General features: G+C 40.4%; 1 protein-coding gene across 11 annotated transcripts in view; it reads left to right on the top strand.

Moving 5' to 3' along the window:
* Positions 1-16,839, top strand: part of ESRRG (estrogen related receptor gamma) — a 611,234-nt gene that overhangs the window by 528,715 nt on the left and 65,680 nt on the right. For all 11 annotated transcript variants that reach the window (XM_020805409.3, XM_072990302.2, XM_072990321.2 and 8 more), the window contains one exon: positions 11,371-11,532. In XM_020805409.3, coding sequence (XP_020661068.1) covers positions 11,371-11,532 — 162 coding nt within the window. The remainder of the gene's footprint in view (positions 1-11,370; positions 11,533-16,839) is intronic.

Below are 16,839 nucleotides of genomic sequence, written 5' to 3'. Positions count from 1 at the left end.
TGATTAGCAGCCTGCTTCACGAACTGTTTTTTTTGCAAAACGATGTTTTTTTCAGCCCCGCAAAATGGCTTCCCTCCGCAAAATGGCTTCCCTCTCTTCTCAAAATGGCTGCTTTCCGGACGAAAGCATTGCATTACAGCGATTTTTAACAGCTGATCGGCGGTTCTTTATGGGCAATCTTCGCTGGACGATGAGGTATTGCCCCCATTGGAACGCATTGACCGGTTTTCAATGCATTCCAATGGGGATTTTTTTCACTTGACGATGATTTCGCTTAACAGTGATTTTGCTGGAACGCATTATCGTTGTCAAGCGGGGCACCACTGTACTGAATTTCAGCTAGTATGTTCCTTATCAACTGCTGATTCTGCAAAGTATTCAAATCATGCTTGTCTTTTCTTAGTAGAGTCAGAAGGAAAATGCTTTTAAGGGTGAGAGCTTGCTAATACACAATTTATGCAGTACAAATTTTACATTTACAGGTGATCTTTATTTTCAGTGGTACATAAAAGAGCTCATGCTGTGATCATTAGTTCATTGAAGCTTCTACTCTCAGATTTCACAATAAAGTGATTTTTGTAGTTTTCACTAACTAAATGAGTTTGACTGCTCAACCTCCCAATGAAAATACATTAGTAGCCTCATTAATTTATAGCAATAGAAGGTTGACACACTAGCTTGTATTAGATTAAAAAGAAATGTGCTAAACATATAACATGCATAGGTTATTTTGCTGATGTTCCTTGATCGTTTTTTCAGAGGTTTAATGTTCTCCTATCCACTTAATATGAAACGGAAGGGCAAGAAGCAGAGCAATAAGTTAAACGTTTTGCAGGCTGTATGCATTAATGCTGAAGCAATGCTGTTTCTTTTCTATAAACACAACAGAAGAAACAGGTTAGTTAGCCTACAAAATGTAAATTGGCAATTGTGAGCTTTGGTGAATCCTTCTGTCTTTCACTTTCAGAGTTGTTTCTCTGGTGCCTGTACAAAGGCATGGGTGTTTAGAGTGCAGAAGTCTCCACTTTGGAGATCAGTAGCAAAAGCCTTTGATGATTAAACTTACGTCACTTACCTGGTTGTTTAAAAAACCACTATGTTGTCTTTCACTCCCATTCACCAAAAGGGGACATTGTTCAGTACAATGCATATAAGCATATGGAAATCTGGAAGGCAAATAAATAAGAATTTGAACTGTGAGCGAAAGGGCACTTTAGCTATGTCAGAGGGAAAAGAAACCAGTTTTACATAAAACTAAGGCTTAAGTGAACATATGGCATCGTTTCCTTTTGCCTTTCCAAAAAACATTATGCTGATTATACCTTCAATTGTCCAATCTGGCATCTTCCACACAGTCTGCATAAGCTGTTCCGCCACTCTGTAAATACAATCTAGGGTTGCATTAAGCAGATTTTGCGCATTATAATAAAAACTTTCTGATAATACAATAAAATTCAATAAACTCTAATGCTTAATTTCATTAGAGGGCTAGATTTTCTGGATGCACAGATTGCCAGCTTTTCATTTATTTTATATTGTGCCATTGAGTGGAATTGCTGACAGCTCAGCACATGCACACACAATTAAGCCTTTTTAATCACAGACACAGGTTAATGCTGCCGGGCTGAAAATGCAAGGAATTAAAAAAAGGCACAATCCACCAGGAAGATGTCATGAGAAAGCCCCATTGACATGAATGGGTTGAATGGCAATTATACCATCCTGGTTTGTAGTTCCTGTTCAGTTCAAATGGATTTATGGGTTAAATTCTAAGTGGATTGGCTTTTCTTATGTGTCTAGTAAAAATAATTGAGAAGCAGAATATTGTCCAATACATACAAAGATAACAAAATTAATTTTTGTTTTGTATATTTAATAAATCATAATAGCAGCAAAGAGTCTTGTAGCATATTGAAGAATAATGAGTTTTATTTGACATGAACTTCATAAACTTCAAACCCACCCCACAAAAGCCTATGGCAGATAAAACCTGTTACTCTTGCAGATGCTACGAGAATCATTGTTTTCTCTGCAACAATGACTAAAAAGGCTCTCACCTCTATAAAAATTCTAGCTCATGTGTAGCTTAGTAGGTTGAACCAACTGTTTATAGAGCCAGGAGCTATCAGTTCAAATTTGCACAGTGTCTCCCAGAAAAAGTATCTCCCAGCTGAGATTCCCCCCCCCCCCATTGATGGAGTTATATGCACTGCATGGCCTTGTGCAAGCTGCACAGTCCCAAAGTACTATCAGAAGGAGGGATATATTAAATATATCTAAGTGCTTTATGTTTGGAATCTCTGGGAGGATCTCCATAAGTTGGAATCAACTGGATGACTCATATTTATTATTAGCATTTTTTTCTTAAATCATCTAAGGAACAAATATGTAAGTTAACTTTTTTTTCCTCCTTGCATTGATGTTAGCAAACTCCAAGAGGAAATAATGAAGTCACTTCAGCTGAAAAAGTAGCCCGTGAGACTTTCTTGGTTCTGACAGATAGTTCACGCACAATAAAAGCAGTGGAATGAAGATTGGGTTTTATTGATTCTAATTAGGGAAACGTTAAATAAGATTTAGCTAGAAGCTGTGTTTGCAGCTATTCTGACTGATGGAGCTTCTTAAGCCCATTCAAAATGCCCCTGTGTTTGCACTTCAGCGTCCTTATTTTTTCCCCCAAATAGCAAAATAATAAAGATTTTTTTAAAAAAAAAAAACTCTTCACAACATGTGTGCTGTTCCCTCCTCCCATCTTTTTCTTTCACTTCTTTTCTTCCAAACCCAATGGTCTGCCTACAGGTCTTGTCATCTTGTCAGAACAATGGGTGCTGAAATTTTATGAAGCATAAATTAGGTTGTACAGCATCCTGAGTCATTACACATAGAAAAAATATTTGTTTTTTAAGGGAAAAAACCACACTATTCTATTTTCTTACCCATCCCCACCCCCCTGAACAAGCTGTTTCATCTGTTTGTTTTTTAAAGATAATTTGAGAAAGTTAGCACTGCAGCAGATCTAGAACATTAATAATTATTGACTTAGAACATTGGTTCCCAACCTGGAGTTCTCAGATGTTCTTAGACAACATCTCCCAGAACTCCTGGCCATTACAGCTAATGATGAAGACTTCTGGGAATTTCAGTCCCAGGACATCTAGGGAAGCAAGATTGAGAACCATTGATTTAGAGCACAGCCCTATACATACTGATTCAGAAGTCAATATCACTGAGTCCAGTAGGACTAACTTCCATCCTGCATTGCTTTGTAGTTTTAAGGTTGTAACACTATATACATTTGCATGAGTGTAAGTTCCACTGAACCCAGATCTTGCTTTGAAGTGAATGTGTATGATACTGTAGTCCATATGTTTCAGAATCTAAGAAGCATATGCCTTTCATCTGCATTCGTTTTATTTTTGATCCTAAACAAATCTGAGATTCTGTGATCATATTTCTGAAAATATTTGCCAATTTATTTTGATAATTTTCATTTAGAAAGTGAGATGAGCCTTAGGCAAGGAACCAGTAGATTAATGGAAGGGTGTATTTGTCAGAGTACCTTTTGTCCCAATGAGATCTTTAACATTATTATGGGAAGCTTTTTATCAGAAAGTGCCAAAACCCCTATCCATCATCTTTAAATGGAATAAATATTCCCCATTAATCAATTTGATAATAACATCATGTTGGGAAAAAAAATTATTTTGTTGGCATAATTCATGCAGTTTGCATGAAACCATGAACACTAACCTATCTGTCTTTGAATAAGTAGTCGCTCTAAAACTATTTTTCAGGTTTCACCCCCATCTGAAATTTGAATACATAACCTACATTGCTTAGAAGGTCCTCTCAATTATGAAAGGTCCCTTTCCGCTGTCTCTCCCACATTAACAACATTCACAAGTGATGCATTACAGACTAAAAATGTTCTTCTTGTCACTTGTAGAAAAGCCCTTATTAATAATAATAACACATGTTTGATGTGACATCTTGTAGTTGGCTCTTGCATTTGTTTTATGAAGGACTGATCCACCTCACCTTCCTGACATACACATTTATAAAACAGTAGAGACAAATAGATCACAACTCCAGAATAAATGACATAACAGGGCATTAAAAATCTTTCTAGAATGAATTTTATCAGGTCTTCAGTCTATTGACTGCATTTCCTACCTATGCTTAAGCTTCATAATTGCCATCAGTGGGAATTAAACAATCCAGCCACACAGGGTAGCAGTCACTCGCATACCTATTACCAGTGACAGAATTATATCCCCTTTGCTTTATTAGAGTCCTTCTGGTAAATATCAATATAATGGTTATCACTGAAGACTAAGGCTACTGGTCTGAACCAAGTTACAAAAGTTTTTAGATGGATCTGGTAATTTAAATGCCTGTACATTTAAATGTGTTTTTAATCTATATGGTTAATATTAAAGAATAACTTTCAACTGTGAGAGATGGCATAACTATCTGTTCCTAAATCCTTCAGCATGATCACACTTGGGAGCAGATTTCATGTGCAGCAGTGTCATATGTGAAGCTGCATGTTTTATGTATCACACGCACTGTCCAAACAAGAAATTAACTTTTGCAACAGTTTCCTTGTGATGCTTCTTTTGGATCTCAGGTACACAGAATCTTTACATAAGGCAGCCATGATCCCTCAGTGTTTATATCTGTTGCCTGAAAACCAAAATGAGATATATATGGAAATTGTAATACCACCACTGGAAATATTGTAGCTGATCATACAAACATCTAACACAGGTAAGGAATATATATAATTTCCTTACTTGTGTTAGATGTTTGTATGATCAGCTACAATGTTTCCAGTGGTCGCATTACAATTTCCATACCTTAAAAACCGAGCGTATTTGGTTCTCCACCTCTAAATTCAAGAAACAGATAAAAAATTACTTAATTATCTTGAGATGAGCAGGAGACATGAATGTTTCAGAGACTGATCCTGAGGCATTTTCTATGAAAAGCCACTATACCACTGAGCTGTGAAACTTCCCTAAATACTTGAGCTATGACTTTCAGTCCTTCTAAAGTCTTTAAACAAGTTTACATATTGACAGGATTATTGCCTTTTGTAGGATTCCTGATTATGTGGAAGGAGCCTTCCCATGTCAGAAGTGTGTGTTATGTTCAGATTTCTCATTTCTTTTTAAACATTATAAGGGGAAGAACAGATACGAGGCCTTGTTGTTGTTGTTTAGTCGTTACGTCATGTCTGACTCTTGTGACACCAGGCCCTCCTGTCTTCCACTGCCTCCTGGAGTTGGGTCAAATTCATGTTGGTAGCTTCAATGATACTGTCCAACCATCTCGGCCTCTGACGTCTCCTTCTCCTCTTGCCTTCATACTTTCCCATACTTTCTCATGAGATGGCCAAAGTATTGGAGCCTCAGCTTCAGGATCTGTCCTTCCAGTGAGCACTCAGGGTTGATTTCCTTCAGAATTGATGGGTTTGTTCTCCTTGCAGTCCAGGGGATTCTCAAGAGTCTCCTCCAGCACCATAATTCAAAAGCATCAATTCTTTGTCGGTCAGCCTTCTGTATAGTCCAGCTCTCACTTCCATACATCGCTACTGGAAAAACGATAGCTTCAACTATGTGGACTTTTGTCGGCAAGGTGATGTCTCTGCTCTTTAAGATGCTGTCTAGGTTTGTCATTGCTTTCCTCCCAAGAAGCTGCCGTCTTTTAATTTCATGGCTGCTGTCACCATTTGCAGTGATCATGGAGCCCAAGAAAGTAAAATCTGTCACTGCCTCCATATCTTCCCCTGCTATTTGCCAGGAGATGATGGGACCAGTGGCCATGATCTTGCTTATTTTGATGTTGAGGTTCAGACCATTTTTGTGCTCTCCTCTTTCACCCTCATTAAGAGGTTCTTTAAGGCCCTCTTGTCTCTCCTTGCTATTCTTTGGAAGTCTGCATTCAACTTGCTGAAACTTTCCCTATCTCTCTTGCATTTTGTTTCCCTTCTTTTCTCTGCTATTTCTAAGGCCTCATTGGACAGCCGCTTTTCTTTTTTGCATTTCCTTTTCTTTGGGATGGTTTTTGTTGCTGCTTCCTGTACAGTGTTATCAGCTTCCATCCATAGTTCTTCAGGCGCTTGGTGGGGGATATGATTTTTTTCTAGTTTCTAAAACATTATGACAGAAGTTGAAATAATAGGTAAGTAAGACAAGTAAATGTCTATGGAGACGTCTTAACTTGTCACGTCAGTTGCATCAAGCCAATATTACTTGGCAAGAGGATTTTAGCCAGTGTTTTAGAGTGATGGGGTTTACAAAAGAAGCAGCAAAATGATAAGAAAAAAATTGAAAGCTGCAACAAAACAAAGTAAAATATGCACACCCTAAAAAAATGTAAAAACCCATATGATACTAAAACAATGTGTAGAATATACAGGAACACCTGAGCAAATAAAGTCTTTACTGATTGACAGAAAGTAGCCACGAACTATACTTTTCTGAGGAGGCAGTGCATTTTCTCATGATGCAAGTCCCTTTCTAGTGGACTCCAGTCACTCCTTACTTAATTTCAGATGGGAGAACATGGAGGAGTACCAGAGAAGAATGAAGGTTTTGTGCAGAGTTGTGTGATTTTTTTTAAAAAAAAGTCCTTCAAGTCAGTAACTTAGAATATTTTGGTCCTCCAAGTATTTTGGGCTTTGCTTTCTGTTTTGGCCAGCAGTCATACAGAGCCCAGGGATTAGATCAGTGGCCAGATGGGGTAAAAATGAAAACCCTGGGGGTAATGAGGACGGTCACGGCAGCACGACCATCCTCATTACCCCCAAGCATTTTATTTCCAATGATGCTGTGTGTAGGCGGGCACTTCATAATGGGGAGAGTGAGCCCCAGTGAGGAACTGCATAGGGCACCCATCTGCCCTCCTCGCATCCAAAGTGTGGGGGTGGGAGAGTCAAAGACCGGGCCAGCTGGACTCTTTGCCCAGTAGAGCCCTGCCCAGGCCCACCTGCCCAGTGTACTGGCGAGGAGGCCCCCTACTCACCCTGCCTCACCTGAGTTCATGGCCAGTGGACCTGCTGGCCCTGCGGCGTCTGCCTCCCCTCGCCAAGGACACATTTTCCCAGCAGCGTGGCTGCTCCAGACTGGCTGCCTAGGAGGTGGCAGCAGGTCCCGGGTGAGTGCAGAGGGGGGGGTCAGCCGCGGACGACAAGAGTGGAGGGGCGATGCTAGGAGGGGATGGGGTAATGTCGGTGTATATACAGTTTTGGGGGGATAAAAGATACAGTGGGGTCTTGACTTGAGAACTTAATCCGTATTGGAAGGCGGTTCTCAAGTCAAAAAGTTCTCAGGTCAAATCTGCATTTCCCATAGGAATGCATTGAAAACCATTAGATCCGTATCTGCTCTTTTCCGTCCATAGAAACTAATGGGAAGCTGCTATTCCGCCTTCGACCACTAGAGGAGGATATTTTGTTTCTTTTTTTCTTAGGTCAAGAAAGGTTCAGGGAAGGCAGGGAAAATACAGTCCAGGCAGTACCAGGCAGCCTGAAGACTGTCTCCCAATCCACTCTCTAAACGCTGGGAGGAGTGAGGAAGCAGACAGGCACCCTTTTCACTGGCCAACAGTTAACTGAAAGTTCAAATTTTGCACTTTCCCTGCCTCCCACGTGGTTTTTTTTCAGTTCTTAACTCAAATCTAAGTACTTAAGTCAAGTCAATATTTTCCTATGAGAGCGGTTCTTAAGTCAAAATGTTCTTAACTCAAGCCGTTCTTAAGTCAAGACCCCACTGTACAAAAGTTCCCTGACCCCTGGATTAGATCAGTGGTTCTTAACCTTTGTTACTCGGATGTTTTTGAACTGCAACTCCCAGAAACCCCAGCCAGCACAGTTGGTGGTGAAGGCTTCTGGGAGTTGCAGTCCAAAACTCCTGAGTAACCCAAGGTTAAGAACCAGTGGATTAGATCAGTGGTTCTTAACCTTTTTGAAAGAAACGCCTCTTGAGCCATTGAGGAAGTTATCATCGCCCCCCTCCCCGCGGTGATATCTTATTTATTTATTTATTTATTTATTTATTTATTTATTTATTTATTTATTTATTTATTTATTTATTTAAGACACTTACATCCAATGACCCCTGAAAATAAAATAAAATTCCAAGAAAATGAAATGCCCCCCAAAAAGTAGCATTTAATGATTCAGTTGCAAGTGCATTTAAGACGCAAAAAGAAATATAAAAAGGGCATAAAAACAAATGCAGGAACTAAAAATTTCAAGACAAAAAGTCTGAAACTAAATTAAAATTGGAGGAAAATATGTATTAATGCACACTGTAAAAAAGGCTGCAGCCATCTTCACAGGTTTGGCTTGCTCCAGCGCCCCCCTACTGCCCCCCTTCTGTTCCACCGCCCCCACACCGCCCCTTTTCGTTCTACCGCCCCCTTGAAAAATGAAATCGCCCCCTGGGGGGCATTATCGCCCACGTTAAGAACCACTGGATTAGATCACCACTCTCTGTGCAGTGGTGCTAATTTTGAGATTTCTATGCCCTTTTTTGTTGCATTTCAGAATGTAGTACAGTATCTGAGTATGTACTTACTCCAGCTCTTAGAACAGTTGTTCCCAACCTTGGATCCCCAGGCGTTCTTGGACTGCAATTCCCAGAGGCCTTTACCAGGATTTCTGGGAGTTGTAGTCCAAAAGAATCTGGGGAGCCAAGATTGGGAACCACTATCTTAGAATGTTGTTTTTGCCCATATAATAGTAGAGAGACTGAGTATCAATACCACATGCCCACTCCACACTGAAATGCAAAGAGCGCTGGAGAGATCCAACATGGCCCTTTTATTTTTCAGCTAGTTACCATTTCAGGCATCAGTACTTCCTTTCAAAGTTTATCGTTTAAGAAATTACAATGGGTTCTAGCGATGAAGATATAATTGCTCAAACTGCATTTGGAGCAAAACTGCTTGGATTAATGAAATCACAACTTCATGCATTAGAGTTCAGCTTGTTTCTTTCTTTTTCCCCCCCAAGACATTCTTCAGCTCCCATCATAACACAGAAGTATGCCCTGGCACATGGTGTTGTAATTGCTGCAGAACAACTTTTAGGTTGAAATCAGCTGTGCTTGTACAATTCAGATCCATATATAAGATTTTATTGGAGAGTGAAGGTGAATACTTAACAGTTGTAAAACAGTATGGACTGAATTATTCACATTAGGAGAGGTTTGGTTTCTGAGATGGAAAATGATAATTGGCAAGAGCTACTAGAAATTATAGAATTCAGTCTTTTCTCTTTCAAAAAAAATCTGGGTTATTCTTATCAGCCCTTCCCTATGTGGAAAATTATAGATTTTAAATGTTCACAGAAGCATAGATTTACTCAAAGGTCCCTGTTGTCATCACGTCCAACAGCATGTAGTGGCAAAATTCCCTGGACCTGTCTTTTTGACAGATTTCTGAGATAGTTTCCATTTTAAAATCCTTTTAGCAATCCAATTGTCCAGTTAATTCTTACATTTCTTATAATCGTGTTCTGTAGAGCCAATAACTGGGGGGAGGGCGGGGGGGGACCACCTGTCTTTATTAGGGTATGTGTGTGTTTGAAGGTTGGGAGGACTGAACCAGGATAGTCAGACCAGCAGACAGGTAAGCTAATCCAGGAAGATGAGAAGCTTGATTCTGTGGAAAAACAGGTTTCCAAGTGGGTTTTGGGAAGCTAAGGAAGTCTAGATAGGCTAGTTGATCCTGAAGCCTCCCTGTCTCATAGCAGTTATTATTAGGAAAAGAATGGAGATAGTGTCTGGCAAGGCGGGCTTTTTGTTCAGCTTACTCTGAATTTCCCAGTAATGTCTAGAAAAATTAAGTCAAACTACTACGAGAGGCGTGTCTCTGCAAGTCCCACAATCAACGGACTGCAGTAGCTAGACAGGGTGAGACCTCACACCCCTTCTGTAATGCTGGAAATGTGCTTCTAATTATTGCGTACAATCCTTGTCCTGAAAACAGAACCAACCACAGGTCTCTGGAGTAATTTGGGTGGGATATGCTGATATCAGGTATGCTTTGATCTGGATGATATGTATTAACAGGATACTTCCTACTACCCTTACATGTTTTAGTCCATCTTTCTTCTAGGGATGGGCAATGTATAGTCCTCTGGATGTCACAGTTGTTGAGACAACTTCCATCAGCTTTCAGTCAGCACAGCCAATGGAAAATAGATCTGGAAATTTTAGTCGAGGAACATCTGGAGAGCCAGATATTTTCCACCTTGTTCTAAACTTACTTGGTTCTGTGAGATGATCTAGGCCAAGAGTTATAACTGGTCTGAATCTGGGTTTTTCTCATCATCAACATCCAGCTCTCTTCTGAATATCACATTAGTTCTAGGATTGCTGTAGAGATATGCTCCTCGGTCTCAGCTGCTGGACGGACGGTTTGCCGCCCTGGAACAGCATAGCTGGTGTTTGCCCCACGGTCCTGGATGGCGCGAGACTATCCCGGGTCACATGACTAGTTTGGGTGAGGGAGTGTAGTTATTTAAGCAAGCAATCCCAATTGATTGCCCTCTTTCCTGTTTGGGCACCCACCTGCCCTCCCTATTTCTAGTATGATTTTTATGGTTGCCTTTTAGGGGCCGGATAGGAATTTTTGACCTTCATCCTGATTGCTTTTGGATGTGGGGATTTTTCGCCTATCCCACACTGAAGAAGGGTTGTTGGCATTTTTGGTGGTTGATTTGGTCACACTGGCGGGTAGTGCGGAAAAACAGGTAGCCTTGGTGTGTCCCGTTTGTAATTCAGGTAAGCCAACAGCGCATCCAACCTCCCGGCTCTGCGGATCGTGCGATTACAGGGCCGGTGCGGGGAAGATGCGCTGGGCCACTTCCGGACCAACAGTCATCAATTAAAGATGTCTTGAGGTCTGGGGGTGTTTAATTAGCGGCTTGCCGGGTTCCTGCTGTCTGGTAGACCGCTGGAACCTGGGGCCGGGGACTCGCCCAATGGTGGATCAGGGGATATTTGGATACCCCCACCTTCTCCTGTTTCCGCACTACAGCAGGCCCCCTCTTTTGATAATGTTTGAAGATATACATTGATGTGATTTGATGCAATAAACTGTGGCCCATATTTAATCCATATCACTGTCTCGCGTCTTTATTCCGGGACTAGGGGGGCAATTGAAGTACATAGCATTTCCATTGAATACTAGATTCAAAAATTAATAGTAAAAAAACAGTTTTAATATTGAGCAAAATTTAAATGATATGGAGAGTCGGTGGAATGTAATTCAAGTTTTATAGTCATGAACTGAATCATCAGCAGTGCTGGCAGAGTTGGTAGTAGTAGTAACTTGTACCTTGTTCTGTCTTTACAGATAACAAAATTGTCTCCCATTTGCTGGTGGCTGAACCAGAGAAGATCTATGCCATGCCTGATCCCACTGTACCAGACAGTGACATCAAGGCCCTCACCACTCTTTGTGACCTGGCAGACAGGGAGCTGGTAGTCATCATTGGATGGGCTAAACATATTCCAGGTACAGAATATATATTTTACATGAAGTTCCACTGTTTAAAAAAAATATTAGCATTTTAATTAAAATTTTATGACATTTTACTATTTAATTATTTTTCTATGCTTTGTTGTTTTTATATAGTGTGTAGTTTGTGTACTGATTATGTTTATGATAGACAGGTGTACTGCATGTGTGGAGAACACAGCATTAGTGCAAAATACACTGTTAGGTGCTTTTAGGTCTCATAATCTCAGAAAAACTTTAACACAAGGATTTGCTTCATAGTCCATATCATTATAATTCTCTGTTGCTAGGAAAACTGGAGGATATGGCTTCTGAAGATGTAGTTGTGTTAGTCTGTTCCAGCATTTAAATGTTAGAAAAGGAGTGGGGTGGGGACAAAATATTGTGAGACATCTTAAAGACTGACATTTGTTTCGATGGAAACTGTTATGGATCAAAATTCTCAATACCCAAAATCCTGTTGCTTAGCACAGTAAATCAAAGTAGAGTAGGCCCATTGAATCAATTGGGATTTAGTGGGTCAGTGCCTCCGTAGGTTCAATTGATTCAAATGGGCTCACTTAAACTGTGACTTACTTTAGCGTAATAAGTTGTAGTTAGAGTAGTCTCATTTGAATCAATTGAACTTCTGGAGGTGTTGATTTACCAAATCCACATTTTGTTGGAAATGTAAGTCATAACATGCAGATATAATATATGTATTTTTATCCTGCTAGAAAATATTATTCTTGGCACATTGTGATGTTATTTTTTTTTTAAAGAAAAACTTCTTTTTTAAAAAAAAATTCACTTGCTCAATGCTCTGGAAACAAATCTGTTAGTCTTTAAAATGTCACACTATTTTGTCCACCCACGCTTTTTGCCAAAGTGGGGGGATACAAGAGCAAGGCATTTCACCATTCATAGGCTGGGCCGCCTTGTTGAGGAGCCAGCAGCCGGGAGTTCAAATTCCCACTGTGCATTCTGGGAGAGGAGCCAACAAGGATCATTTAGAGTTTGTATAGATGGGGTTATGTGCCCTGCAATCTTTATAGTCTTTTGAAAGCTATTATTATTATTATTATTATTATTATTATTATTATTATTATTATTATTATTATTATTATTATTATTATTATTATTATTATTATTATTAAAGGGGAACCTTGCCCTCCTGGAGAGACCCATTAATTATTGCTGTGGCCCATTCGGTTGTTATAGGCCTGGCTACTTTGATTAGCCAGGCCAGGCAAGGGTCAAGAGAGGAAGTGGTGGCACGACAGTGGTCAAGTGCTTTGTCCACCATATCTGGCATCACAGGCTGAAAGAGATCAAGCGTCATCGGGCAAGGCGGAGCGCTGGATGTCTATGCCCGATTTACTATGTTCAGAAAAGGAGAGCGCTCCTGGCAGATGCCTCCACTTTAGATTTTTAAAATGTTGCAGATTGGTCAGGTGAAATAATAGTAGGAGGCCTATCACTCAGACCAATTCCGAATAGATCACGGACTATGCAGAAAAGTTCCACCTGCTGATTTGAAGCTTTGCTTATCCGGACAGAGAAGTGAGCTCGACTGGCAGCCTTCACCTTAGTAAGGTAATGGTTAGTCGCGATCCTGACAGCTTTCCGATTATATTCCGTCGGGTTCCATCTCAAATAACACTCTAGCCTTCTCCTGTTTTGCTTCAAAGTTCGCAGCTTCTGGTTAAACAGGGTGCTGGATGAGCTCTGCAACAGAGAGGGCATTTAGGAGCGATCATGTCAACAGCCCTGGTGGCAGCAGCAAGCCAGCCATCGACCAGAGCCTCGGTAGGAGCGCCAGTCAGATCAGCTGGAATCCCTCTCACGGAGTCCTGGAATCCTACAGGATCCAGTAGCCTTCGAGGGTGGACCATTAAAATAGGTCTTTTTTCCCTGCAGGGAGGGAGAGCCACTGAGAGGTTACGTTTTATTAGGTGGTGATCCAACCATGAGAAGGGAACTGACACAAGGTCAGTTACCATCAGACCACACTCACTCTGCTCAGTGGAGAACGCCAGGTCTAGCATATGACCGCCCATGTGGGTGGGGCCGTTAACATGTTGGGACATGTCCAAGGAAGCCATAGTTTCCAAGAACTCAAGAGCCGGACCAGAAACCTCTGCCTCCGCATGGATGTTGAAACCACCCAACACCAGAAGCCTTGGGGATTCCAACAGTGCCGCGGAGATAAGGTCTGCCAGCTCCAGTAAGGAAATGGCTGGGTCGCGGTAAGCGCGGTAACCCAGCAAGATCCCAATACTATCCCTGGCCCTATTCAATACGTGGAGGGCCTCCAGACTGGTTTCACCACCGTAGAGCGCCTAACAACCTCCAGAGTGTTTCTGTAAACAATGGCTACTCCCCCCCTCTCCAGTCTACCCTGGTGCTGGACTGCACAACCGGGAGGACAGGCAAGGGTCAAGGGAACACCCCCTTCCCTGCCCATCCAAGTTTTGGTTCTGCATGCCAGGTCTGCATCCTCCTCCAGAATAAGATCTTGGATAATCTGGGATTTGTTGGATACAGACCTGGCATTCAACAGCACCAGATTTAGAGTGGAGGGACGGCTGATCTGACTACCTCAAGACTGATGGTTGGTCACAGTGCCAGAACAGTGAACGGCCTTCAAACATCTGTTCACTGGCAATTGCAGTGACCAGAGACTTTGATATTGTAGCCACTCCACTCCTGACTGTTTTGTGAGTTAATAGACAAGGCAGTTTGTAGAGCTGTCATTTTGTTCCCTTTCACTGATATGAAATTCAGGAGTGGAGAAGATGAAGAATGAGATACCTTTTCATGTTTTAGCCAGATGAAAGGCTACAGCTGTATATTTCACTCAGTTTGGATTTGTGTTGGCACGGCTGTGTCGCAGAATGGCTGGTGTTTTATGCATCTTTTAGACACAGAGATGAGTGTATTTTGATGACTTCAGACAACAGAACAGCTCTTCCTGTTTATTACATTACCAAAGTTTTGATATTTTCAGATCAATAGATTATTATTCAGCCTTCTCTTGCAGTAGTGTTTTTCTTCCTCAGGACAGGGTTTGAGACATTGTCTACGCAGGCAAAGTGAAAATGTGTAGCACTCAAGACCTTTCAGGTTATTTTCCTTTCCTTCTTTCGGCATTTTCTTCTCCCTGACAGTACATTGCTGAACATGCAGCCTCACTTGGATGACATGTAAATGGGCCTACAAGAGATTAACACAGAGAGACAAAAGAAAAAGAAGACACAATGTTTTTGTCTTCTTTATTTTTATTTTGTTTTTGCCTGACATACAGAGACAAACTCTTCATAATCACTTTGTAAAGCATAGATTTCGAAAAGAAACAAAGACTTAATGGCACCTTTAACACTTAGCAGATTCATTTTAGTGTGAGCTTTTGTGGATTACAATCCACCATATCAAGTTCAATATATAGGTTATAAACTTTTATACACAGTAGTTGGTGGTAAATGAGGACAAAGTTCTATGGAATGAATTATATTTATTAATTCAGTGTTTAGTAATTCTGGCAAATTTCTACTTAATTGTGTTTTTAAAATTATGTTACAGCTCTGATACTGGACACATTGTAGATGCAAGATTGAGATGTCTTTCAGTTTATTTTTTAGCTAGGTAGAATTGCAACTTGAATATGTTTAACAAAGTGATGATTTAGCTCAAACTCAGAATTCCAAGCTTTCCGGAAAAAATATAGGAGTTCTTATAGATTCTGGGCCTGGTTTACAGTGACATGTAACAACCCTAATGAAAACTTAAACACCTAGAATCTCATAAAACCTGGGTCATGTAGTGTTGACATGTTGAGTATCCTGTCTTAGGTGTGCATCATGGTGGTGTACTCAGGGATTGGTTTAAATGTGAAGCAGCCACCATAGCAATGGCAGAACACATTTTTCTCATGGAAAAGGCATCATATTTAAACCTACACTAAGAGAATCTGAGCAGGTAAACCAAGTACCAGCAACTGAGTTTAAGAACAATGATTAAGGATCTCTGCTAACAAAATCTAGCAGGAGATTGAACTGCTGTCTAAGTACTGTATATCACTCTTCCCTACAGTATTCAGAGTTGAACTACCAAGGTTCAGAATAGACAGAAATATATCTAACCAACTTCTGAAAATTTCCTTTTCTTGAATATGTGGGGAGCAATCATTAATTTAGAATATTTTAAGGAATGGTTAGACAAATGAACAGATAATAGATCTGCAAATATATCAGCTATGATGGACCTGCTAATGATAGCTCTGTATGTAGGACACTTTTTGTTCTTTAATGCTTTTCTTCAGCTCAGACCCTGTCACTTCCAGTGAATATGAACAGCATAAAGCACAATCCTGAATTATTCTAATTGCTTACCTAAACCAAATAATAAACAACTATCAATATGCATCTAAATCATAATTTGGTTAGGAAGGAGAACAGCAACACACAATCTGAACTGCTTCATATTTTCTCTGCTGGAGAAATTTAGTTGTTCAGAGTTCGCATCACGAATGGCTTATAAACGAGTTTCTGAATCATGAGCAATGTTTTTCTGGTACAGTTAACTTATTTCTGTCTCCTTAAACTAGTTTGTCTTTATGCTTTGAATGCTACAGTAATTTCTTTAATCAAATTGATGGAAGTCCCTTTCCCAGCCCACACTGAAACCAATTTATTGGTCATGATACACCAGCTATGTTACTAACAGTCGTAACGAACTGTCAGGCAATATTGCAGTGAAGCTAATTTGAAGTCATTAGGTGTGCAGCGTTCAGGCAACAATTTGTTACAGTGGTTAGGAACACAGCTGACATTTCTGAATGGCTTTGTTCAGAGCAGGTCTAGATGAGCCCAAGCAAATTGTAAACTAATTTAAACATCACTCTGTATTATACTAGCTACTTTGTCTTACACTGGTTTCTAATAAAGCACCCCAGATTAAGTCAAAGCTAGTTAAATAGGTGAGTTTGAGTTTCATCTCTGGACAATGCCTACAAGCAGTCTTACCAAGATGGGGCATTCAGCCTAGAAGTCGGTCAATAACACATCATGGTGATTGCCAAATATCCTTGTATCAGTTTGATTAGTCTTCTTGCTACAATGCATGGCATAGTCTTGTTTATGAAGGAGCAAGGTTAGCGAGAGTTAGTATAAACAATGGCTCAGTGCTGCAGGTAATAGTGAAAATTTCTACATGCTTTAGGCTGGGTTTCTAAATTGCAGACCACGGATCAGAACTGGTTGTGAGCCATCGAAGAACAGTTAAACAGCAGGCCAATTTCAGAGGAACATTCAAACCTGATCTATG

This window comes from Pogona vitticeps, chromosome 1, assembly GCF_051106095.1.
Source record: "Pogona vitticeps strain Pit_001003342236 chromosome 1, PviZW2.1, whole genome shotgun sequence".
Classification (NCBI taxonomy): Eukaryota; Metazoa; Chordata; class Lepidosauria; order Squamata; family Agamidae; genus Pogona; species Pogona vitticeps.
Note: the sequence above shows the minus strand (reverse complement) of the source record. Positions and strands in the feature narration are given on the sequence as shown.